The sequence below is a fragment of the Arvicola amphibius genome, chromosome 13 (genome assembly GCF_903992535.2).
Source record: "Arvicola amphibius chromosome 13, mArvAmp1.2, whole genome shotgun sequence".
In the NCBI taxonomy this organism is placed as follows: domain Eukaryota; kingdom Metazoa; phylum Chordata; class Mammalia; order Rodentia; family Cricetidae; genus Arvicola; species Arvicola amphibius.
In genome coordinates, this window is record NC_052059.1 from 49,144,822 (window position 1) to 49,170,415 (window position 25,594).

A 25,594-nucleotide genomic window follows, 5' to 3' on the forward strand; every position below is an offset into this window, starting at 1 on the left:
TTTGAGGACAACAGCCAATACTTAGGATCTGCCTGACTAGGGTTAGAGACCTTCCGAGTCACGGCTGAGGAAAATGAAATTTCCATTTTATTTGGTGCCTTGCGCGGGGCGCACACGGACTCTTCCAGAAACTTGTGTGTGAAGAAGAGGTTGAGTTTCGTCACACACACTTATGGTTATGGCGAGTGATCCGACGTGATCAGAGTGGGCACGAGCCACAGAGAACTCATGACAGGCTATACCATGTTGCGGAATGGGGGAGTGGGGAACGGTGGTCAGACCTGTATGCTGCGCTGGTCCAACCGCATCCGGCTGACGTGGCTGAGTTTCACACTCTTCATCATCCTGGTCTTCTTCCCCCTCATCGCTCACTATTACCTCACCACTCTGGATGAGGCAGATGAAGCCGGCAAACGCATCTTCGGCCCTCGGGCTGGCAACGAGCTCTGTGAGGTAAAGCATGTTCTAGATCTCTGTCGGATTCGTGAGTCCGTGAGTGAAGAGCTTCTTCAGCTTGAAGCCAAGCGGCAGGAGCTCAACAGTGAAATCGCCAAGCTCAACCTCAAGATCGAAGCCTGTAAGAAGAGCATAGAGAACGCCAAGCAGGACCTGCTGCAGCTCAAGAACGTCATTAGCCAGACCGAGCACTCCTACAAGGAGCTGATGGCCCAGAACCAGCCCAAACTGTCCCTGCCCATCCGACTGCTCCCTGAGAAGGATGATGCTGGCCTGCCGCCCCCCAAGGTCACTCGGGGTTGCCGGCTGCACAACTGCTTTGATTACTCTCGCTGCCCTCTGACCTCTGGCTTTCCCGTCTATGTCTACGACAGTGACCAGTTTGCCTTTGGGAGCTACCTGGACCCTTTGGTCAAGCAGGCTTTTCAGGCTACGGCGAGAGCTAATGTTTATGTTACAGAAAACGCAGCCATTGCCTGCCTGTATGTGGTGTTAGTGGGAGAAATGCAGGAGCCGGCTGTGCTGCGGCCTGCTGACCTTGAGAAGCAGTTGTATTCTCTGCCACACTGGAGGACAGATGGGCACAACCATGTCATCATCAACCTGTCCCGGAAGTCGGACACACAGAATTTACTGTACAACATGAGTACAGGCCGGGCCATGGTGGCCCAGTCCACATTCTATGCCGCCCAGTACAGGCCTGGCTTCGATTTGGTAGTGCCGCCACTTGTCCATGCCATGTCTGAACCCAACTTCATGGAGATCCCACCGCAGGTGCCGGTTAAGCGGAAATATCTTTTTACTTTCCAGGGTGAGAAGATTGAGTCCCTGAGATCTAGCCTTCAGGAAGCCCGTTCCTTTGAGGAAGAAATGGAAGGTGACCCTCCAGCCGACTATGATGACCGGATCATTGCCACCCTGAAGGCCGTACAGGACAGCAAGTTAGATCAGGTGCTGGTAGAATTTACATGCAAAAACCAGCCGAGGCCCAGCCTGCCTACTGAGTGGGCGCTCTGTGGGGAGCGGGAAGACCGACTGGAGTTGCTCAAGCTCTCCACCTTTGCCCTCATCATCACCCCCGGGGACCCGCACTTGGTTATTTCATCAGGGTGTGCCACACGGCTCTTTGAAGCCCTGGAAGCAGGAGCTGTGCCTGTTGTACTAGGGGAGCAGGTACAGCTCCCATACCATGACATGCTGGAGTGGAACGAGGCCGCCCTGGTGGTGCCCAAGCCGCGAGTTACGGAGGTTCACTTCCTGTTACGGAGTCTTTCAGACAGTGATCTGTTGGCTATGAGGCGGCAAGGCCGCTTTCTCTGGGAGACCTACTTCTCCACTGCTGACAGTATTTTTAATACCGTGCTGGCCATGATTAGGACTCGCATCCAGATCCCAGCTGCTCCCATCCGTGAAGAGGTAGCAGCTGAGATCCCCCATCGTTCAGGAAAAGCAGCAGGAACTGACCCCAACATGGCTGACAATGGGGACCTGGACCTTGGGCCGGTAGAGACAGAACCTCCCTATGCCTCACCTAAATACCTCCGCAACTTTACTCTGACCGTCACAGACTGTTACCGTAGCTGGAACTCTGCTCCCGGGCCTTTCCACCTTTTCCCACACACACCCTTTGACCCTGTGCTGCCCTCTGAGGCCAAATTCCTGGGCTCAGGGACTGGATTTCGGCCCATTGGTGGTGGGGCTGGGGGCTCTGGCAAGGAGTTCCAGGCAGCACTTGGAGGCAATGTCCAGCGGGAGCAGTTCACAGTTGTGATGCTGACCTACGAGCGGGAGGAAGTGCTCATGAACTCGCTGGAGAGACTCAACGGCCTCCCCTACCTGAACAAGGTAGTGGTGGTGTGGAACTCTCCCAAGCTGCCCTCGGAGGACCTTTTGTGGCCAGACATTGGTGTCCCCATCATGGTAATAGAAATGGGCAGTACGTTTTACTGCGTGGAATTGTACCGCACTCTTAATGCCTCTTCTAGCTTCTATCTCTTTTGCTCCCTCACTGGTAGCAGAGGTGAATGTATATACGTGTGTGTGCGCGCGCGCGCAGGAGATGCTGGGGATTGAGCCCAGGGCCTTTTACATGCTGTATAGCTCATTCATCTATTTATAAAGCCCTCCAGGCTCCTTTCCCTGTGAAGATTCTGCCTGCTGCCTTCCAGGCTTTGCTGGTTCCTTTGCTGTCCGGCATATCCTCCACAATGAACTGAAGCTGGAGCTGTGAAGGTTCGCAAAGCTCCCTCGGTTATCCTTCGGGCACCTTCCATACTGATGCCTTAGAGAACCCTGTCCCAGGGCATTTAGTAGGCACCGTGTGGAGGTCTCGTCCCTCTCCCTTCTCTAGCTCTTGCCAAGACTGGTGCTTGGTAACAGGAACTGTGCTTAAGCATGTTTGAGTCCAGAATCTTCCATTTCATTAGCTCCCAAAGGTCTGGGAAAATGACACAGGTCTTTTCCCGGGGTACAGTGGAAGCCTCTGGAAGGCTGGCATTGGGGCTTTTGATATTTGAGAGTTCAAGATTTTGAGCCTTCTTTTCCCGAGTATTTTGCAGGCTGTACTAATGTTCTCCCATGTCTGAGTCAGGGTCCAGGAGACACATTAGCTGGGTGTGTAGAGGAGAGTGTGGTTTCTACGTGTCTGCCTACAATGCTACACTTAGCCAGCTGGGAGAGAGGCACTCCATTGCTCTTGTCTCAAGACTACCAGGCACTTAGCTGCGTTGTGATGTGAGTACTTTCTAGAAAAAAAGGAACAAAGAAGGTCTGGTGGGCTGTGTATTGCTAGATGCTTGCTTGAGAAAATTCAGAGTTTTTTGGGGATGATTCGTCTAGAAAAGAGTTCTGGGTCTAGTCCACTTTTTAAAAGTTTATGTTGTTAGTAAAGTCATTCTTTTAAGAGGTTTCCTTTCATTTCCCCCACACAACACACACTCCCCCCCCCCCCCCCCCCCCCCCCGACATGGTCTCACTATATAGTTTGCTCTGGCTGTCCAGGAACTCAATATGCAGACCGGGCTGGCCTTGAACTCACAGAGGGTCTTCAGTTACAATCGTGGTGCCTGGAATGAGAATGATCCCCGTAGTGTACCTGTTTCGCATGCTTAGGCCCCAGCTGATAAGCTGTTTGGGAAGGATTAGGAGTGAAGCCTTGTTGGAGAAGGTGCATCATGGGTTGGACTTGGAGGTTTCAAAGCCCACACCGAGCTCCGTGTCTTGCTCTCTGCCTGCGGATCAGGATATAGTTCCCAACTACCGCTCTGGCACCATGCCTGCCTGCCTGCTACCCCGCTCCCCACCGTGGCAATAATGGACTTAACCCTATGGAACTTTAAGCAAGCTCCGAATTCAATTCTCTCTCTCTCTCTCTCTCTCCGAATTCAATTCTCTCTCTCTCTTATTTTTTAATATTTATTATGTGTACAATATTCTCTGTGTATATGCCTGCAGGCCAGAAGAGGGCACCGGACCCCATTACAGATGGTTATGAGCCACCATGTGGTTGCTGGGAATTGAACTCAGAACCTTTGGAAGAGCAGGCAATGCTCTTAACCTCTGAGCCATCTCTCCAGGCCTCCAGTTCTTTCTCTTTAAACAGTTGCTTTGGTCATGGTGTCATTTTACAGCAGCAGAGCAGTGACTGGGACCCGTGTTGTTGAGTTTGTTTCAGTGTGCTGTTTTATGAGAGACAGATTTCCTCATACGGTGCATGGCCAGAGCAGCCTTGGCTTCCTACTTCCAGTAAGTGATGACTGAAATCCACCAGAGAACTTGCCAGAGCTAATCCTTTCTTTAATCTGGTGGGAAATGAGTAGTCCCCTGTGATTTCTGGGCAGCCCATTGCAGTAATACGATACTTAGCTAGAAGTGCCAGAAATTCTCCAAATGGGCTGTATTAACATACTTTTCTGTACTAGCATGCAGTCTTTTCTAGTTATTTTTAAGAGGAAGAGTTTTTTTTTTTTTTTTCTACATTTGTGTGCATTGGTGTTTTGCTTGCACGTATGAGGGTGTCAGATCTTGGTGTTACAGACAGTTGTGAACTGCCATGTGGGTGCTGGGAATTGAACTCAGGTCCTCTGGAAGAGCAGCCAGTGCACTGAGCCATCATTCCAGCCCCTAGGAAAGAGTTTCAAGTTAGAGAATTTCAGTCTAGTTGACCAAACATTTTGACTGTGCTTCCTGCTTAAGGGAAGCAGGTATTTAGAGCAGCAGTTGAAATTGCTGACCCTCTTGGTGGAGGCAGGTGTCAGGGCCAGCAAGGGCTCTGTCTATAATGCTTCTCAAAGTAGGTTTTTCACCTTGATGTCAAAGTAGAAGTAGGTGTCAGGCTTTCCAGCTATATTAATGTATAGCTTTTCTTTTGTACCAAGCTCAAATTTCCTGGAAAGACATAAGATTGCTTATGAGTAAATAATATAAATATGTAATGTATAACATTAAAGCTGTGAGATCTCTGCTTTCTCAGGGTAAAATGATGCTTCCTCATTAGCTGGATGAATAGCTAAGGAACTTGTGGATTGAATAAGATGTCTCCATAGGTCCAGTCAGTGGCTGTTTGTAAAGTTAAGAGGTGTGCTTGGCTAGAGGAAGTGTGTCACTGGCACGTGCTTTAAGAGTTTAGACTTAATGGGCATGGAGATGCACGCCTTTAATCCCAACACTCACGAGGCAGAGGCAGGTGGATCTCTGGGAGTTCAAGGCCAGCCTGGTATACAAAGCAGGTTCCAGGACAGCCAAGGCTGTTACACAGAAAAAAAACCCTGTCTTGAGAAACCGCACACACAAAAAGCTTAGACTTGGGTCATTTTGAGTTTATTCTCTGCTCCCTGCTGTGGACCAGTATGCGTTTTCTCAGCTTCATCCCAGCTGCCATGCCTGCTCCTGTCTCACTTCCTTAACACAAGACAGACTCTCGTCCCTCTGGAACCATAAGCCCAGATAAACCCTTCATTCTGTAAAGTGCTGTGACCATGCCGCTTTATGACAGCAACAGAAGAGTAGGTACTGCAGCACTATAAACAAGGGAGCTATCACAGCGCCAGCTGTGACATCTCTGACTCGTGCCCAGCTCCACCAATGGTGGACCATTCCCTGAGGGGAGGGGCTAAGAGATTTCTGCTATGAGTTCTGGAGACAGCACTGCGTGCACATCTGCACGATTTTGGAGATGGTCTTTGAGCTGGACTTTCCCAGTCCCTTGCCTGCTAAACTGATGCTAACTTTGCAAATGTCTTCAAACCAAAGCCACCATCACAGAAAATGACATCAATTACAAATGTAGGTGAAGTTTCAGATTTGATGGAGTGCTGCTTTAGCCAGGCCACAGCTCCACAGATGCTCCAGCCCCATCAACAAAGAAGGATGGCAACTACCCTGCTCCAGATATCAGAGCCCAGCAACAGACTTGGAAATCCACCCTGCCCTGAGAATATTTAGCCAGTTAAAAACAAAAACAAAAAAGCAGCCCTGGTTTGTAGTCAGACTCAGTGTGGAAAGCATGTAGCAAGCTAGGCATGGTTGTGCTAGTCTCAAGATGCAGTGACTTTGAGCAGCAATGATGGTTGGAAAGCAGAGGCTTGCTGTGAGGGCAGGAGCTCGCCATTTGTAACGAGGCTGTCCTGAGTTTGTGCTCCTCCTACCTCACTCTTCTGCACACTGGGACACATGTGCATACCAGCCCAGCTCGCTAACTGTCTCAGCATCTTCTTGGTGCCCAGTGGTCTTTGTGTGCCTCATCTCCCTGGACGCTCACTCTCTAGTTTGTGCTGTGTTACTAGTGCTTTCACAGGGCTCGCCAGCACTGCTTTAAAAGGTTCAAACAGACTTGTCTCAGAAGGTAAAACATGGGCTGTTTGTGCTGCATGATCCTCATAGTCAGTTGTGAATGAAAAGCAGCTGTTACTCTCAGCTCCCGCCCCTTGTTTTTCTCCCTTTGGCTCCTCCCATTTGTTCAGTGAGTGAGTGAGAGAGCAAGCTAGTGCCCCCCATTGGCCTCAAGGTCTTTGATGTTGGTGTTCATAAGTTAGAGACATGGTGGGTGCAGCTTCCCAGGCCTCATGCTCTTCATTCCTGAGCTCTGCGGTTTGCTCTGTTAGAGGAAGCAGCTGCTCTTCCCATCCCTCCTCTGTCTGATGGCCTGAGATGAGGTTGGCTACAGAAATGTGCTGTGCATGTAGAGGCTGAGGCCGTCAGGCTGGGCTGAGCCAGTGTAATCTTAGTGACGTAAAGGACAACCGTCAGGAGCAGTGCAGGGTCTAAGTTAGTACTGTAGTTAGTGCTGCCCTCTTGGCGCACTGCACGGTGTTGAGAAGAAAGGTGTGACAGTCAAGACTGTGAAGGATGGCAACAGATGGCCCGCTGCCCCGAGTGTGCTCTGTGAAACAGGCAAATGGCACGGAGAGTTGTCCCACTTGATCCATGTAGGTCAGTAGATTTCTTTTCCTCCTTTGGAAAGCAAGATTAGAAGTCAAATGTGGTGGCGCCCATAAGTAATCCCCGCAGTCCAGCAGTGGAGGCAGGAGGACTGTAAGTTAAGGGCCAGCCTGCCTGAACAAACACAGCGAGAAAAATAACAGAACAAATACTGAGGCCTCCTGTTTGTCTCATTATCATTCTTTAGTGTTATTTATATTGTTGAGTATTCGATCTGTAAATTTGACAAGATTATTGCCATATTCTAGAAACTGCAGGGCTGGCTTGTCTGTGTTCTCCTTTTACTCAGCCACATGTTTATATGACATGTGTCGGACATTTCTGAGCTGGCACTGCGTGCTATTCCTTCTGCTCAGTGTCGGCCTTGTAATTACAGCAGTACTTAGGAGTTTACCAAACTGCAAACACTAAGTCTGGCAACATAAAAAAGAAACAGCCAGTTTTGGGGGGTCAGGGTGGAGGATTCCCTGTTGTAATTTGAAACCAAACAACAAAAATGGGGAATGTTGCTAAGTTGTTGGCTTGTTTATCTTACATTGGCTATGCTTTTCTCAAACTCCGAGAGGCCAGTGCTGGTCTTGTGCAATGGACTTAGGAATGGCTGAGTCTTCCTGTCCAGATTCTGTTGCCCAAACTGACAGTGGTTAGTTGCTGAGCACCAGTCTAGTGATTAAGTGCTGTAGCTTTGAAGGCAGCACCTGCTTTTGTTTTGAGGCAGGGTCTCACACAGCCCAGGCTGGCTATGTAGCTTTGAACTTGCATTCCTGTCGTTCCCGCCTCCAGTGTGCTGGGGTTAAAGGTGAAACCTCCCCCTTCAGCTTCTGAATCAGAAATTTCCCTTTTCTTCACTTCTTGGCAGCCATCTCGGGGACGGACTTCAGTGAACTTGCATACAAACCTGCTTGTGAATCCGGGCCAGATCTTGTTTGCTGTTAGATTCTCAGCTTTGTGGTCTGCCCCGCTCAGGTCTTTTAAAGAATAAGAAGGGAGTTAGGTGTGGTAGCACACCCCTTTGATCCCAGCATTTGGGAGGTGAGGCGGGCGGAGCTCTGTGGGTTTGAGGCCAGCCCAGTCTACACAGTGAGTTCTAGGACAGCCAGGACTACAGTGGTACTCTACTCAGGTAGGGTGGGGAAGGGAGAACAGAATAAACTGCAGTTTGCAGATGAATCTTCTGCCTGTGCTCTGGCCCCAGGTCATCCCATCACCTCACTTTTCCTCGGTTCTCGTTTATGGACACAGACGGCATCTGTTTGCCTGGTGATGACTCCAGGTTCTGCCGACAACAGAGCTGTCACCAGGCTCACGCTGTCAGAGGTTGAGTGGATCGCTCCTCTCCTTAGGCTCCACAGCCATGCTGCTTTCCTTGTGCCCGTGCAGAGCCATCTCCTGGGGCTCTTTGGGAAATGCAGCCTGGTGACCTGGAGGTCCTAGTTCCAATAGTCCTGGCAGTGTCCTTGTTTTGAGTCACACCAAGTGCTCGGACGTTGTAGGTAATCTTGCTGAAAATCAATTCAGGAGAAGCTTGAGGGGTAGAACTTCTCTGTGTGCGTCTTCTGGGGCTGAGGAGGGGCTGTGCTCTGCAGGACTGGCTGAAGTTCAGCGCTGTGAGTGGGTGCAGGGTGTGTTAGGAAAGCCAAGGAACGATGGGGCAGTTTGGGTGAGCGGTCCCCTGTTCCATCCTCTCAGGTGGTCACATGGTCTTCCCTGATAATAACATTTCTGAAACTGGGAGCATCTTAACATGGATGGGATTACTAAACTTGCCTTTGGCGCCTGCCACTTCTGGTCACCTTCCCGCTCCCTGGGGAACAAAGGCTGCTGAGATATAAGGCGTTGGTGGCTTCCTTCCTGGCTGTGTGTGTGGGTCCAATCCAGGACCTCACAGTCTAGGCGAGTCTTTTACCACTGAACGGTACCCTTATGTGTTGTGGTCTCTCTCCCTCTCTGCGTAGTTCGGTCTCTTTTGCCTTTCTTTAACCCAGTTTGACAATCTCTGCCTGTTAAATGGCTATTCTGGTTCCTGACCCAGAACTTGGCCTCTTTGTTCTGCTACCACTGAGTCTGACTACAAACCAGGGCTGCTTTTTTGTTTTTGTTTTTAACTGGCTAAATATTCTCAGGGCAGGGTGGATTTCCAAGTCTGTTGCTGGGCTCTGATATCTGGAGCAGGGTAGTTGCCATCCTTCTTTGTTGATGGGGCTGGAGCATCTGTGGAGCTGTGGCCTGGCTAAAGCAGCACTCCATCAAATCTGAAACTTCACCTACATTTGTAATTGATGTCATTTTCTGTGATGGTGGCTTTGGTTTGAAGACATTTGCAAAGTTAGCATCAGTTTAGCAGGCAAGGGACTGGGAAAGTCCAGCTCAAAGACCATCTCCAAAATCGTGCAGATGTGCACGCAGTGCTGTCTCCAGAACTCATAGCAGAAATCTCTTAGCCCCTCCCCTCAGGGAATGGTCCACCATTGGTGGAGCTGGGCACGAGTCAGAGATGTCACAGTTGGCGCTGTGATAGCTCCCTTGTTTATAGTGCTGCAGTACCTACTCTTCTGTTGCTGTCATAAAGCGGCATGGTCACAGCATGAATTTACAGAATGAAGGGTTTATCTGGGCTTATGGTTCCAGAGGGACGAGAGTCTGTCTTGTGTTAAGGAAGTGAGACAGGAGCAGGCATGGCAGCTGGTCCACAGCAGGGAGCAGAGAATATTTTTGTGTGTGCGGTTTCTCAAGACAGGGTTTTTTTTTTTTTTTTTTTTTTTTCTGTGTAACAGCCTTGGCTGTCCTGGAACCTGCTTTGTAGACCAGGCTGGCCTTGAACTCCCAGAGATCCACCTGCCTCTGCCTCCTGAGTGTTGGGATTAAAGGCAAACATCTCCATGCCCATTAAGTCTAAACTCTTAAAGCACGTGCCAGTGACACACTTCCTCTAGCCAAGCACACCTCTTAACTTTACAAACAGCCACTGACTGGACCTATGGAGACATCTTATTCAATCCACAAGTTCCTTAGCTATTCATCCAGCTAATGAGGAAGCATCATTTTACCCTGAGAAAGCAGAGATCTCACAGGGACCCAGAAAGCTGGAATGGTCATCTCCCTTCTGTCGCCATCTGTCTTGCACTGAGGACAACCTCCTCCTGTCACCAAGTATCACGTGAACCCCGGGTCTAGAAGTCTACATACCTGTGTTCTCAGCTAAATCTCCTGGCTAGAACATCTTTCCTCTATCCTCCTACCAAAATGTTGCTCCCTAGGAAGATGCAGCACAGACACCTCCCTGGTCACAGAATAAATCAGCCCTGTGCACATGCAGCTCGCTAGGAAAGGAAAAGCTTCTGTATGCATAGTGAGCACTGTAGACGGCATACGTCGGCACTGTGGGTGGGCGCCACAAAGGTGAACTGAGAAACACTGTTCTCCAAAGCTTTCGGATTGAGTGGTGGTGGGAGGGGCGTGGCAAGAAGTGAGATAAACTCAAAAGTATTTCTAAGTGTCATTTTAAAGTTTGTGAGCAGTTGGGTGGATCTGAGCTACAACCTGGACTCAGCTGTGCCCTGCCACTTCGTGTTCTCGTGGGAAACTGTGTTCATTGTATAGATAATTCTCAGTGTTTGTTTCATGAGAAAGGCAGTTTTCTGTGACTGGTGGTTGGTGTGAGGCCCTCTTATGTGTCCCGAGTGGGAGGCAGCTTCATTGAGAGGCACATGCTGGATGTCACAAGCAAGTGGCAGTCCACCAGGCCAGTCGTTGGTAAGATTTGGACTAAAGTCACTTTGAGAATTCTTTGATGTAGCGCTGATTTCTTGTGTTTTCCTCCTTCATTTTCAGGTTGTCCGTACTGAGAAGAACAGTTTGAACAATCGATTCTTACCCTGGAATGAGATTGAGACAGAGGCCATACTGTCTATCGACGATGATGCTCACCTCCGCCACGACGAAATCATGTTTGGGTTTCGGTGAGGGACAGATTTTCAAACACTTCAGTGTGAAAGTGAGAAAAACCAATTTGAACTTGACAGCTGACAGAGAGGAGAAACTCTATGAGGCTGTCAGGGCATCGTAGGACGGGCTTGGTCCCAGGTCTCGGTGGTTTGGCTGACTCTTGCTTATCCTCTTCAGGGGTGCTCTAATCTCTGTAGGCTCTTCCTCTGGGGCCAGGGAGATGGGAGTCTAATTAGCTGGGCCAGGGTGGCTTGCCTCTCCTGGACCTGCAGGTCTGTCATCCTTAAACCCAGCCTCCGTGGCTGAGAACAGAGGTGAGGAAATTGGGTTTGTGTTGTAGGAGTGGGAACCAGCTCCTAGACGGTGGGAGGAACAAAGGACCGTTTGGTGAGGAATGGAACAGGGCCAGAATACTGGCCCCTAGGATGTAAGTGGGGTGGAGAACAAGGTTCCACTAGGAGAAGAGGAGTGGGAGAAGGAGGTGGTAGCAGTAGCCGTGGTGGTGACAATTAGTCACCAACATTGTCCATGCCGTGTGCTGGAGACTACCTGAGAACCTTGGCTTCTCTCACTAGTGCCCCTTGAATTAGTTAATTTTTGCTATGACAAAATAAACTGATAGAAGCATCGTGGGGGGAAGGTTGATTTGACCCGGGTTTTGAAGCATCCTGTCGACGGGTGCCTGGCTCCATGCACATGGATGTGATAGCATGGCAAGGAGAGAGTGTGGAGAGGAGACTCTGTCCTGACAGATGGGAAGCAGAGAAATGGCTGAGTATGGAAAGGGACCAGGATAGGGTGTCCCCCAGAGACATGCTCCCAGTAAGCTTGCCCTTTTAACTAGGATTCCACCATCTCCTAATAAAGCCATCACATTATAAGTCCATCAAGGGATGAGTCCCCTTATAAGGTCAGAGCAGTCACAGACACAACCCAGGGCTGCATCTAATCAAATTAATAAACAGGTAAGCCAGCACAACCCTAGGGCCCGATGGTAGGAGTTGTAGTTCGTATGTGTGATCTGCAGCAGTGAGCTGAGATACCAGAGAGCAAAGCTGGAGGAAGCGGCAGCCAGCTGGTGGATTGCAGGCCTGTTTAACTCTCTCTTCTGTGCTGCTGCGCTCTTGAATTCACTGTGCCCGTGCTCTGGGGGCTTAGGTGGTCTAGCGAGGCATACTACCTGTAAGAGACTGGAGTGGGCTGGGGGTTCTGAGTGGGTCGTCACTGGTGTGGGCTCAGGTCTGTGTGTGAAACCTCCACAGTGAGGTCAGTAAAACACCTCGCTGAGCACTCAGAACTTTTTCAAGAAGTTGGCATTTACTGTGTCACCCGGGGTCACTGTGGAAAATGAATTATTAATTCCTGTTACATCAAAGAGAACAATGTCAGTTACAAGCGTGCGTGAATTATGGATTAGTTGGAGTGATGCTTTAGATTTGCCTTAGTGCTAACACCCAAGGTGAACATTTTGCTTGAAATCAAGTATTTGGTGGCATTTATTAGACATAATTTATGTACACTCCCATTCACACATTCAGGAGTAGAGCTGGGTAGATTTTTATACGGTCACCAAGAGTCCATTTTAGAAAACATCACCAAAAGAAACCGGATCCATCAGCCACTGCTCATCCTCCAGCCCCGTTAAGTCCTAGGCAACCACTAAACTTCACATCTCTGTAGATTTTCCTATTGTGGGCATAAGTGGCCTCCTGTGGCTGGTGGCTGGCTTTCCCCTTTCTGCTTTGCGTTTCTAGGGCCGTCTGTCTCGTAGTGTGCAGCAGCGCTTCATTCCCGTTGTATGGGTGCCGTATGTTCTTTCCTCGTTTATTTAAAGACAGGGTCTCGGGATGGCTGGAGAGATGGCTCAATGGTTAAGACCATTGGCTGCTCTTCTAGAGGACCTGGGTTCAAGTCCTAGCACCCCATGGCAGTTTACAACTGTCTTTTGCTCCAGTTTCAGGGGATCTGACACTCCCAAACAGACATACATGCAGGTCATAAAACAATGCACATAAAACAAATAATTTTTTAAAAAAGGGAGGGTTCCCTTCACTGTGTAGCTCTGGCTGGCCTGAAACTTGCAATGTAGATCTGGCTGGTCCTGAACTCAGTGATGTGCCTGCCTCTGCCTTCTGATTGCAGGGATTAAAGGTACACACCACCAGGCCTATGTTGTCTTTCTTAATCGTACTAATGGACATTTGGGTCCTTACTACTTGGCAAAGCCTAGTGGTATACTGTGCCCGTGCATGTGCATGTCTGGACTGGAGCATTTCTCTTGGGTACATACCTAGCTGTGGGGCGACTGGGCCAGAGGGCGGATGTTTTGAGGTCCTGCTAAACTGCTTTGCAAAGTAGCCACACCACTTTCCATGCCAGCAGTTAGTGAGCCTGCCACTTTACCGCTGTCCTTGTCAGTGCACACACTTAGCGATTTTTATTTTATAGCTATCCTAAGTGGGTGTGGTTCAAGATAGATTTGTGTGTGTGCAATGTATATACACATGTGGAGGCCAGAAGTCGGCTTCGACTGTATGGACTGAGCCATCTCCCCAGTTCCCCTTTACAGTTCTGATTTGCTTTCTTAATGACTGTGATGTTGAGTGTCTTCTCACGTGTTTATGAATTAGTTGACCATTTGTATGCCTTTGGTGGAGAAATGTTGATTCAGATATTTTGCCTGTTTTTGTTTGGATTATGTGTTAGGGTTCTCCAGAGTAACCTAAACTATAGAATGAATTCCTATAAGTAGAGAAAGGGGATTTATTAGAATGACTTAAGGCTGTGGTCCAGCTAGTCCAGCAATGGCTGCCATCAACAGAAGGTCCAGGAATCAAGTAGCTCAGTCACAATTCAGAATACACTGGGATCCCAAACAAGTAGGCTCTGATGTCAGGGAAGGAATGGACTTGCTATGGTGGAGAGAGCAAGCAGGCAGAGAACAAAGCTTCTTCTTCCACGTCTCTGTAGAGGCTTCCAGCAGAGGTGTGGTCCGGATTAGAGATGGGGTTTCCCAGTTGAAAAGATCCAGATTAAAGGTGTGTCTTCCTGCCTCGAAGATTCAGATAAGATGTGGATCTTCCCGCTTCAAATTAAGCAAAAATCCCTCACTATTTTTGGATTTTAGTTAATTCCAGATGTAATCAAGTTGACAGCCAAGAATGGCCACTGTAGATCATTTATCTCTTTATTGATGCCTTCTCAGAGTTCTTTTTTATTCAAAAGATTTATTTATTTATTATGTATTTATTATGTACACAGTATTCAACCTCCATGTATGCGTACAGACCAGAAGAGGGCACCAGATCTCATTACAGATGGTTGTGAGCCACCATGTGGTTGCCGGGAATTGAACTCAGGATCTCTGGAAGAACAGTCAGTGCTCTTAACCTCTGAGCCATCTCTCCAGCCACAGAGTTCTTTATTCTAGATCAAAGCGTATACATGTTCCACGCCAGAGAGTCTCTGCTCAGCCGGTTCTCTTTGCACCGTCTTGTGGCATTCTTTGAAGCATAAAGTTTTAAATTTTGATGAATTCTAATTTACCTGTGTTCACTTTGTGTTTTTAGTAGCATTTACAAAACTGTTTTTATTGTATTTTGTCAGCTTTAGTTCATATAAATTGGGAAAAAGTAGTTTATCTTAGGCAGTTCACTTTGAGAAGTACAGGAGTCCACTGCCTTGGAGTTCCTCTGTCTTCATTCCATCCCCTGACCCTCCTGGTCTTAGGCTTCCTTTTGCTACTGAGCCATAGGTCACAGAAATAGCATCTTTACTTCTGGCAGAAGGTCAGCTCTCCCGCAACCCCCAACGTGGTGGATTACTAAAGCAAGTCTGTGGCTAGCTGAGATTGAAAAAGGAAACTCCTGCTGACCAGGCTGTTGTCCATGGTAATCAGCCATTGCTCTCCTGTTGCGCAAGGAGAAAAGCCTAGAAGAGCTCCGGGAATGTTCTTTGCCACTTCGGGCTTCGGTGGTGGGAAATGGCTGTAGTTTTGATGTGGGAAGACACACTTCAGGCCCACTGAGGGGCGGGGAGCAGTGGGTGTGGCCATGAGGTGTTAGGAGAACTTCAGACACTTCTAGCTTCCCTCCCAAGAATGCTGGAGAAAAGGAGCCCCAGCTCTGAGGAGTTTGAATTCACAGAGGTGCTGAAGGTGCTGGCTTCGTTGTCAGCGCTGGCTTTTTGGCCTTTTCTGGATGGTGAGGAAGTAGTGAATTCCTTTTAGTCATTCTAGATGTGGGGCCTAGCCTTCAAGAGCTGAACTGGCACATTGTCTCCAGGGGTAGATCCCCGCAGACATCTGTGGGCAGGAAAAGGAGACACAGAGCAGAAGACACAGTATGCCTTGTTTAGGTTTTATTAGCTTATATCAGTTGTACGAAGCTAGGGACTTCATTGTGACATTTCTGTGCCTCCATAGGATATAATTTGCATGCTCATCCTCTTTATCCCTTCTCTTCCTCTGTCCCCGCTTACTTCTTTTAATTTCATGTCGTTTCCCCTTCGTTTCTGCACATGCTAGAAAACATTGTCTTCCTGAGACCAGCTTATTTCATATTACACGGTGAACTTAGCTCCGTCCACATTCCTAAAAAAATAACATGATTTCACTCTTTGTACCTGTGTCTGTGTGCCACACTGTCTTTATCAACTTAAGAGTGATTGCCTCCCCCCACCCCACTGTGAAATGGTATCGCTGCAGGACGCTGACTTGGATTCTTTTCAGTAGAGGTTGTACTTTAACTCCCTGAGGGGCTCCGTGCTGATCTTCTAAGTGGCTGGACTAACTTAGACTCCTGCGGTGTGTGTCAGGGCCCTGTGTGTCCACACCTCCTTACTAGAGTTTCTGTTTGTTTCCTTGGCAACAGCTATTCTGACTGGGTGACGTGAAAGCTCAAGGTAATTTTGATTGCATTTTCCTGGTAATGAAGGGTGCTGAACAGTTTTCCATGCATTTATTGACCACTTCTTATTCCCTTCGCCCATTTATGTTGTTTAATTTTGAGGTCTTTATATTCTAGTTATTGCTTCCCTGTTGGGTGTGTACCAGGCAGTGCTTCTGTCCCCTCTGTCTCTTCACTCGGGGCCTCCCTTGTGCAGAGCTTTTGTAGTGGAAGCAGAATCACTTGTGACAGTCACATGTGGAGACAGAGGAGAAAGCCATCGTGTGGTCTGCTCACAGGAGGCAACTGTAGGTCCAGTTCATAGGGACAGTAAGAACGGTGTGAGCAAGGCCAAGGAAGACAAGCGCAACCTAGACCTCCAGTGCCGGAGGGTTGGCAGGTCCTGGAGACGCTGTGACGGTGACCCAGCTTGGATGTCTGGATAGAGTACCCTTCAAAAAGATTAAGATGGTAATTTGCTGCAATTAAAAAAAAATCCGTTGTTTATAAAAGGAAATCTGTCAGGTCCTGTTTTGTGGTGGAAGTTGTGAATTATCGTCCGTTAGATCAGTGACTCTCAGACTCTTGTTTCAGGGATTGAAATGCCCTGAAGCTCAGGAGGTCTGGGCAGCTGCAGTCTGAGGCCTTTGGCGACCGCTGGCTCCTGGAACTTGTGCTTTCAGCTCCGGTTTCAGCCAGTCAGGCTGCGAACTGATTGCATTTGTTTTGACTTAGCTATAGATCTGGGAATGGTAGACAAGTTTCTCCTGGGCAGCAAGATGGCTCATCAGGTACAGACACTTGCCCACTAAGCTTAGGGACCTGAGTTTGATCCTGGACCCCACATAAAGGTAGAGACAACCCATGCCACCATGTTGTCCTCTGATCTCTAGTACACATGAACATGATGGAGGACTCTCACTGGTTAATAAAGAAACTGCCTTGGCTTTTTTGATAGGGCAGGATTTGGATAGGTGGAGTAGACAGAACAGAATGCTGGGAAGGAGGGAAGTTAGTCAGATGCCTCAAACAGTCACCATGACTCTCCTCTCCAAGATGGATGCAGGCTAGAATCTTCCCGGTAAGCCACCCCTCATGATGCTACACAGATTACTAAAATTGGGTTATTCAAGATGTGAGAATTAGATAATAAGAGGCTGGAACTAATGGGCTAGGCAGTGTTTAAATGAATATAGTTTGTGTGTTGTTATTTTGGGGCATAAGCTAGCCAGGCGGCCAGGAGCTGGACAGCGGGAAGCGGCCTGCAGCTCATCACTACATGAACACATGCATGAAAACATGCACACATGCATGTTTCTTCAGATTTCTCAAAGTGGGACCCAGTTCTCTCATTTTTCTTGCATTTAACAGATGCTCCATCCGATGGTCAGTGGGCAGCTTAACACAGTGGATTTCTCTCTGGGCCCTGCTCAGCTTAGGAAAGGGGTTCTCCTCACAGTGATCACCTGTGGTATCTGAGTGCTTCTCACATGTGCTGTCCGGAGCAGGAAGAACAGAGGCTCAGGGTGGAGAAATTACATACATGTTCTGTGGAACATGTTCATTACATGTGAATGTGTCATGTTCATTACAAACAAACCTTTAAAGAAATTAAAGAAACAGGAATTGGTTGTCTCCTGCTTCTTAGCAGATCGTCACCTTCTGAAGCGCCTTACAATGTGACCTTCCCACGAGACACTGGAGGGACACTTGTGTGCAGGTTATTGATGACACTGTAGTTTTTTTTTTTTTTTACCCGATTTGCTTGTCTGATTTTTTTTTTTTTTTTTTTTTTTTTTAGAGAAACGAAAAGGAAATAAAAGGAAAAAAAATGCAAAAATCTAAGGGTCAAAGCAAGCCAGATAAAAGCACTCATTTTAAGTGTGTGTGTTTTCAAGGGTGTGGAGAGAGGCACGAGATCGTATCGTGGGTTTCCCTGGCCGGTACCACGCGTGGGATATCCCTCACCAGTCCTGGCTCTACAACTCCAACTACTCCTGTGAGCTGTCCATGGTGCTGACAGGTGCTGCCTTCTTTCACAAGGTAAGAGAATGCTGGTTCCGTGCTCTGCCCTTAGTAAGGGTGAGCTTGTGTGGGAACGGGGGCTGCCTTTACACACACACACACACACACACCCCTACACACCTATATATTGTAGGCAGAGCCCGTTTGTTCATTTCCTGAGTGCTCAGACCCGAATATCATACAGAAACTATATTAATTCTATATTAATTACAACACTATTTGGCTGATAGCTTGGGTGTATTCCTAGCTACCTCTTATATCTTAAATTAACCCATTTCTATTAATCTGTGTATCACCACGAGGCTGTGGCTTACCCGGTAAGGATATGTTCTGGCGTCTTTCTCCTTCGGCAGCTACATGGCGTTTTCCTGCCTACCCTCTCTCAATATCTCTTCCAGCCTGGCTATATTCTGCCCCACTATAGGCCAAAGCAGATTCTTTATTAACCAGTGGTAATAAAACATATTCATAGCATACAGAGGGGAATCCCACATCAGTATACCCTCTGGGCCAGAGGCAAGCTGTTCCTGCATTTGAAGAAACTGGGTGATGTGCTTAGAGAATCCGAGTATGGTGCCCACACCTGGAATCCCAGTAGCCTGTAGCGAAGTAGGAAATCACAGGTTCAAGGCTAGGCTAGGTTGATCAGTGAGAACCCATCTCAAGACGAGGAAACAAACAAAACCATGCATATAGTAACTGACAGTCAGGACCAGGACTGCTTGCAGACCGTGAGGACTGCCTGCAGACCACTGGCTTTCGCTATGGACAGATAGTCTTCTGGCTCAGACTGATTGCCACTGTACAAGGCCCACTGTGGTCCTCTGTCCAAGGGCTCTGCCACTTCTGCCCAGAGATGTTTTCACAGTAGGGTTTGGGCTCACTGGATGCCCACAGTGCAGGTGCCTTTGACCATCATGCCTCTGCACTGTTCTCTTTATGCTGTTTTTGCTCCTTTTTCTATATTTCTTCTGATATGCAACCTAAGAGCTAGCCTGTTGTGGCTCCTGAGTTCTTTATGGATGTGTGGTCAGAGCTGCAGTGTCCTGGGCTATAAGGAACACTAGAGTATGAAACCATGCATGATAGAAATGAAGAAATACCGTAGGTTTTTATGTTTGCTTGTTGAAAGGCCGTTGTTTCGGATAATGGGGTAAGTGAGGCATTCTACTTTCATTCTTCCTTCCTTTGTTTGTTTGTTTTTTGAGACAGGGTCTCTTACATAGCCTTGACTGCCCTGGAACTCACTATGTAGATCTGGGTGGCCTCAACCCCAACTCAGATCTTCCAGCCTCTGCCTCCCAAGTGCTGGAACCAAAGGCATGTGCCATCACTGGCTTTTTTTCTTTCGTGGTGCTGCTTAGGATCAAAGCTAAGCTGGAGGTGCAAAGGGCTCTGCTGCCAAGTGACAGCTCCAGTTGTTTTTGAGTTTGAATGACATTGTTACAAGGACATTTAAAACGCTACAAGGCTCATATTAGTTTTTTTTAAAAATTATTTTTTTCTAGATGTGTGTGATATGTATGTGTATGTAGGATATATTTGCATGTTTGTGGGCACATGCATGACTATGTATATGCAGGCTCAAGGCTGATGTCAGGGATCATCCTTGATCATCTTCTACGTTATTCATTAAGGCAGGGTCTCAGTGAACCCCAGAGCTTGTGGATATGGCTGGTCTTGGCAGCCAGCTTGCTCTGGAGGTCTTCTGTCTCTGCCTTCCCAGGCTGCAATTACAAATAGGCTACCACCCCACTTGCATTTATGTGGGTTCTGGGGATCCAAACTCTAGTTCTTAGTATCATTACTCTGGCTCCTGTATCACATTTCTTTTGAGTGATGTTGGCATATACTTTCCCTTTCGAAGTCTTCAGCTGGCTCTGAAGGTGGTGGGCTTGGGTTCCATGTTCCATTCCCCACACCACAGAATCCCTATTCTGAGATGAGAGAGTCCCCTCTAGCACCCCTACAGTTCCTCAAGCAATGAACTGGCTTTCATGAGGGTGCTACCTTCCGTCTGGTGCTTTCTTATAGACTGAAGTTGCAGGCTGATGATGAGACGTTCGTAGTGGAGATCCATGCTGCAGGATGCTCATTCCTGCTCTCAGGTCCTAAACACCAGTCCATGTGTCCCCGCTGTGACGACCTCCTGGGCACCTTCCCACACCTGTCCAGTAGCCCCTAGAGCCATGCATATTTTTGCTGCAAGTGAAAGACCTCCTAACAGTGTTCCGATCCTTTCTTCCCTGACAGTATTATGCCTACCTGTATTCTTACGTGATGCCCCAGGCCATCCGAGACATGGTGGATGAGTACATCAACTGCGAGGATATTGCTATGAACTTCCTTGTCTCCCACATCACACGGAAGCCCCCCATCAAGGTAGGCCCTGGCATCTGTAGGAAGGTGTGTGTATGTACACTTCATTCTTGTGTTTGTCTCAATGCAGCTTGTGATGGTGCTATACCCCAGAGACTTTCCTGTCAACGTGCACAATGACACCCCTTACATAAGTGATGTTAGGACCTTGCACTAAGGCCACTGGATAGAGCTGAGGGACTGGCGGGGCAGGAGGGGTGGAACAGCTTTACTCCCATCCTTCCTTCACTTCTGAAGCAGGCTGCGGTTTCTAAGGGTAGATGCATTAGCTGCTTTGTTACTGGAAGGAATCGCAGCGATCTTCACATCACCTTATGGTAGCTGCAGCATATCAAAGTAGCACTGCTGGTCACTGCTGGGAAGTGGTGGTCACAGTTCAGTTCCCAGCATGCATATTGGGTGCCTCACTACCTCCTGTTACTCCAGTTTCAGGGGATCTGATGCCCTCTGCTGGACTCTGCAAGCACTACATGCATATGCACATACCTACACACAGACAGACACATGTACACATAATTAAAAGTAAAAATGTAAAGAAGCCACTGCTTCAGTGTAAACAGTGGTTGTATGATACGAGCATGTGAAGTGGGTTTGTGGCTTCAGGGAGAGTTGGTGGGAGAGCAGTGGGTGAATGGAGTGAGGGGCCAGGCCGTGTCTGCGTGTGTCCCCTACACACTGCAGCTTACTCTTACATGATTCTTTGTAAGAAGATTTCATTTAAAATAGCTGGATGGCTGGCTTCCTTCTGCCCTGACTTTGTCCTGTCTCTGCTCCAGGGCCAGGGTTGTCTGTTCTGAACTCCCGTGAATGACCTTACACCTTTCTCCATGTCTCTTCATCGTCTTGCTTACATAACTTTGCTGTCTTGTTTCCCATGCTGGGTTCTAATTTAAGTGCCCTTCACTGATTTTTCTCTTCATGCTTGTAGGTTGAATGGATGGTTTCTGAGTATCTCTAGAAAGTTCCTGTGTACATACACATTCATCACAGCCACCCATCATCCAGCTGCCTCTGGCTCTGGTTTCTGCAGGTCCTTCCTCTGTGCTCGCTCCTATGTATGACTTGTTCCGAGGCTGCAAAGGGCTTTGCCCTTCTCCCATGTCCAGGCTCACAGCCTATTGGAGACCAGCTTAGGCTTGATGAGCATCTTGGGGTGTCCAGGACACACAAGTAGTTTAAATTCCTACCTCTGTCAGATGTGACTAGAGTGCCATTCCCTTTCTGATTAGAGCTGAGCTTGAGAAGAAAACCTTTGTCCACCATCTTTCTCGGTCTCCACCACCCAGGTCTCATCCCACTGGGTCCCAGGCTCAGGTCTCCAGTAGAACTTTGCGAAAGGTTGCTGTCCTAGTTAGGGTTTTTATTGCTGTAAAGACACACTTTTTTTGTTTTTTTGAGACAGGGCCCAGACTGGCCTTGAACTCAGAGATCCTACTGCCTCTGCCTCCCATATGCTGGGATTAAAGGCATGAGCTACCACCACTCAGCCAACAACAACTCTTATAAAGGAAAACTTTTAATTAAGACTGGCTTACAGTTCAAGAGGTTTAATCCATTATCATTATGGCAGGAAGCATGGCAGCATGCAGGCAGACGTGGTGCTGGAGAAGAAGCTGAGAGTTGTACATCTTCATCCATGGGCAATAGGAAGTGAACTGCTTACCATACTGGACATAGCTTGAGCATATATGACTTCAAAGTCTGCCCACACCGTGATATACTTCCTCAACAAGGCCACACCTCCTAATAGTGCCATCCCTATAGGTCAAGCACTCAAATACACGAGTCTATGGGGCCATACCTTTTCAAACCACCAGTTGCCTATGCTAATGGTTAGCCATACGATTTGTGACACCATCATGTTTCTTACATTTTCTAGTTGTTGGAAATCTTAATAACTAACCTTTTTTTCATGTTTGAAAGTAATTTTCTTAAATATCTTTTTTAATGGCTATGTAATATTTTAGAATTATTTGTTTCAGTTGTGGCTAGTTTTCCAGTATTTCTCTATGCAAAAACCATAGTTGAAATAAATAACTATACCAACATCTTGCTGTACCACCCAGGTAAAGATTGCATGTAGACTTGTTTGGGCCAGTCACACTGGTCATACTAATACTTTGTGTCTGATAAGTATGGTGACATGGAAAGGCCCCCTGTGAGTGTTTTGGACGCATATATGCTGGGCTGTGTGGATGTAGCCATTGGCTGAGCAGCTTCTCTGTGGACATAGCACTGGCTTGGCCACGCTATGAGGTTCTGTCAGAGTCATGCTGTGTTCTCACCCTGCTCTCTCATGTTTCCAGGTGACATCGAGGTGGACTTTCCGATGCCCGGGGTGCCCTCAGGCCCTGTCCCATGATGACTCTCACTTTCACGAGAGGCACAAGTGTATCAACTTCTTTGTCAAGGTGTACGGCTATATGCCCCTCTTGTACACACAGTTCAGGGTGGACTCTGTGCTCTTCAAGACCCGCCTGCCCCACGACAAGACCAAGTGCTTCAAGTTCATTTAGGGCCTTGCCAGTTCTGAAGAGACCATGAGTGGAGTGAGGAGAGTCGCTCCACGGTTCCCAGGCATTGAAGGACCTTGGGGACATCTGTGGGACGGGGCTCAGACCCTTTGCTGGGGAAGGCAGCCGAAAGAGTGGAAGGGAGTAGCTGACTTTATCTTGAGGTCAGTCACACTGGGCCCAGCATCCTGGTCAGCAGACTTGAGCTTCTGCACGGGGCACTGACTGATGTGAACGCTGAGGACTGGGGGGCTCTGGGGAGTCACTAGTTCATAAGCCCAGGACGGCTGGTTCGTGGATTTTAAATTCAGTAACAACTATTATTATTTAAAGAGAGTCTCACATCTGCCATTCAAGGCTTATTTATATGTGTGCATATATGTACACACATACGTGTATATACATATATATGCACACACACATATACATATATATATATATATTTGGTGGGGTGGGGGTGCACCTGAAATTTCTGCCAATCTCTCCAAGGGAGGGACCTACCTGGCTATGTATTTAGTGGAGAGGGTCCTGACCCTGTGTTACTTGGACTGTCCCAATGGCACTGGCTGCAGAAACAAGCCGGATGGACTTGGCCTAGGCAAGATCTCCTGATCTACCCTGACCCCTTCCTGTAGCCTCAGTGACGCTAACACAGCTTCCCCTCCTGTGGGAGGCTGCACAGCGGGGCCGGCATGTTCCCTGGGCTTTGAGGGCTGGTGCCAGGCAGCACTTGTCTTGGGGGTTATTGCCACTCTCCCATTCTTTCTTGTGTTTGAGAGAGGATAAGGAAGCAACCGGTAGGACGGGGATGAGGCCTCTGCTGCCCAGTGGCCTTTAGCTCACCCTCCTGGTGACGCCGGTGTGGGGCGCTGGTGCAGGTCCCTGTACTATTTAGCAGGTCTCGACTGGGAACTTGTATGTGCAGAACTGGCCTGTGTCCTTTGATGATCCCAGAGTCTCACGGCAAGGCATGCGCCTTGGGATGGACACCTAAGTGAGTTCACCTTTCCCCTCACATCTGGACTCCATCGTGTACCTGTGGGGTTTAGACCCCAGATGTCGAGTTGCCTGTTGGAAGCCCCCTCTTTCAAGGTCTGGGACATGCTAGAAGTTGGAGGCTGGGGTCCACTAGGAGAGTTCTAGTCCGGTCTTGGATGCTAACAGGCGCGCACCCCCACATTACCGCTCTCCACTCCCTCTTATGGTTCTGTTCCCAGGGCTGCTGGTGAAATAAGCTGATTTTGGGGGTGGTGGCAGCAGGAAACTGGAAGCGTAGCGTTGTGTCAGGGATTCCGCCTGTGACTTGTCACTCCGCCCGCCTGGCAGAAGTGGAGCTGAGCAGCTGCACCAGACAGAGCTCAGGGCTGTCCTGGCCATGCATCTGCCTTAAGCCAGTCCCGTCTTCCTAGGCCCTGCCGCGAGTGCTGCTGTCCTGACTTCTCTGTAGATCCCTTCTGCTGGAGGCTGCCGTGGCCTCCGCCTCCCGGAGTCCCTGCCGCCAGAGGACCAGGCTGCTGCAGAGCTTCCACTGGTGTCTTCTCCAACCCGACACCAAGGGCTGCCTGGGACATTAGTTCTTAGCACCTCAGCAAAGGGGTCCAGACTCCTTCCCTTCCCCCGCCCCCCACTCTCTGTCCTCTTTCTGTTCCTTGTGGCAGTAGCCCTCTTCCCTCAGGGGAGCCAAAGAGTGTGGTGTTTTTTCGCTAAATATGTGGCTGCTATTTTTTTTTTTTTTTTTTTTTTTTTTACTTCCCAGTATTGGGGATGGAAGCCAGAGCTGTGGATGGGCATCCCGACAATCGCTCTGCCGTGAGCCCCGGCCCTATTCGCCTTGTTTCTTTAATGTGAGAACTTGTAGATTGCTGTGGTATCCGATGAGGAAGTCCGTCTCTACGGTAGAACCCCTCTGGAGGGCACTGAAAGCTGCTGGTCACTCATGGATGTCATCAAAATGTGTTTCAGGGATAGTGGTGTCAGAGCATCTCTGGGCCCAGTGGGAACACTAACTGAAGGTCCCCAGCAGCAAGTATGGACAGTAACTGTATCTGAGGGACCCTCTCAGAGGCAAGAGGCAGAGACAAGCAGTTGTACACTGCTTGTCATTTGGGTTGGGGAGCCAGGGGGCATGCCTGGAAATGATTTTTTCCTGCTACAAGCTGCTTTGCCGCAGCTCACCATGGTCACCTAGTGCAGATTCCTAACACGGGTCACACCTGGCTACCCAGTCTCAGCTTCCAGGGCCAGGACAGCCTTGTTTTTCAGTTGCTCTTTATCTTGAGGGCAAGGGCCACCCACAGAGTGACAGTTCCCCCCAGGGTGCCTCAGGCCAGTGGACCACCTACAATGCTCCTGTCTGGGGTGTCCTTGTTGAGGTGAAGCTGGAGGGTGGGGCTGCCTGGGGCAGCTCTGATAACATAATTTGTCCATCTGTCTGCCCCTTTCAAATCATGAGCACAAAGGTCTTACGTTGGATTTTTGTAAAAAAATGAAATAAATGGAGACTTTAACTCAAGCTGTTTGGAGGTGTTTGGTTATTCTCAGCAGGGACAGAAGAGTTACCTGAGCCAGGGTGCTTGTCTGAATGCAGTGGCCTCTGCGTGGCCAGCTGGGAGCCCTCTGCCATCAGCCATAAGCTGATAAGGGGAGCGATAAGGGGAGCCGACAAGCGTGAGCCCAGGTGGTCAGCCAGCATTCCATTTTGCACACCAGCCAAGCTTTTTTACTGTGGAGATTTATTTTTATAGTGTGTGCATGCGTGTGTGCATGCGTGTGTGCGTGCGTGCGTGTGTGTGCATGTGCGTGCTTGTGTGCGTGTGCGTGCATACATTGTGTGTGTGTATGTGTGTGTGCGTATGTGTGTGCATGCATGTGTGCGTGCATATGTTGTGTGTGCGTGTGTGTGTGTAATCACGTTTGCAGCTGCCTGCTGAGGCCTTAGAGGGCATCAGATCT

General features: G+C 48.7%; 1 protein-coding gene across 1 annotated transcript; it reads left to right on the forward strand.

Moving 5' to 3' along the window:
* The first annotated feature begins 8 nt into the window (after nucleotides 1-8).
* On the forward strand, nucleotides 9-25,154 carry Extl3 (exostosin like glycosyltransferase 3). The gene is made up of 5 exons (XM_038310468.1): nucleotides 9-2,376; nucleotides 10,726-10,853; nucleotides 17,624-17,768; nucleotides 20,004-20,132; nucleotides 22,436-25,154. Exons 1-5 carry the CDS (start codon nucleotides 229-231, stop codon nucleotides 22,643-22,645), a joined length of 2,760 nt encoding a protein of 919 aa, XP_038166396.1. The 5' UTR covers nucleotides 9-228; the 3' UTR covers nucleotides 22,646-25,154.
* Nucleotides 25,155-25,594: the final 440 nt, after the last annotated feature.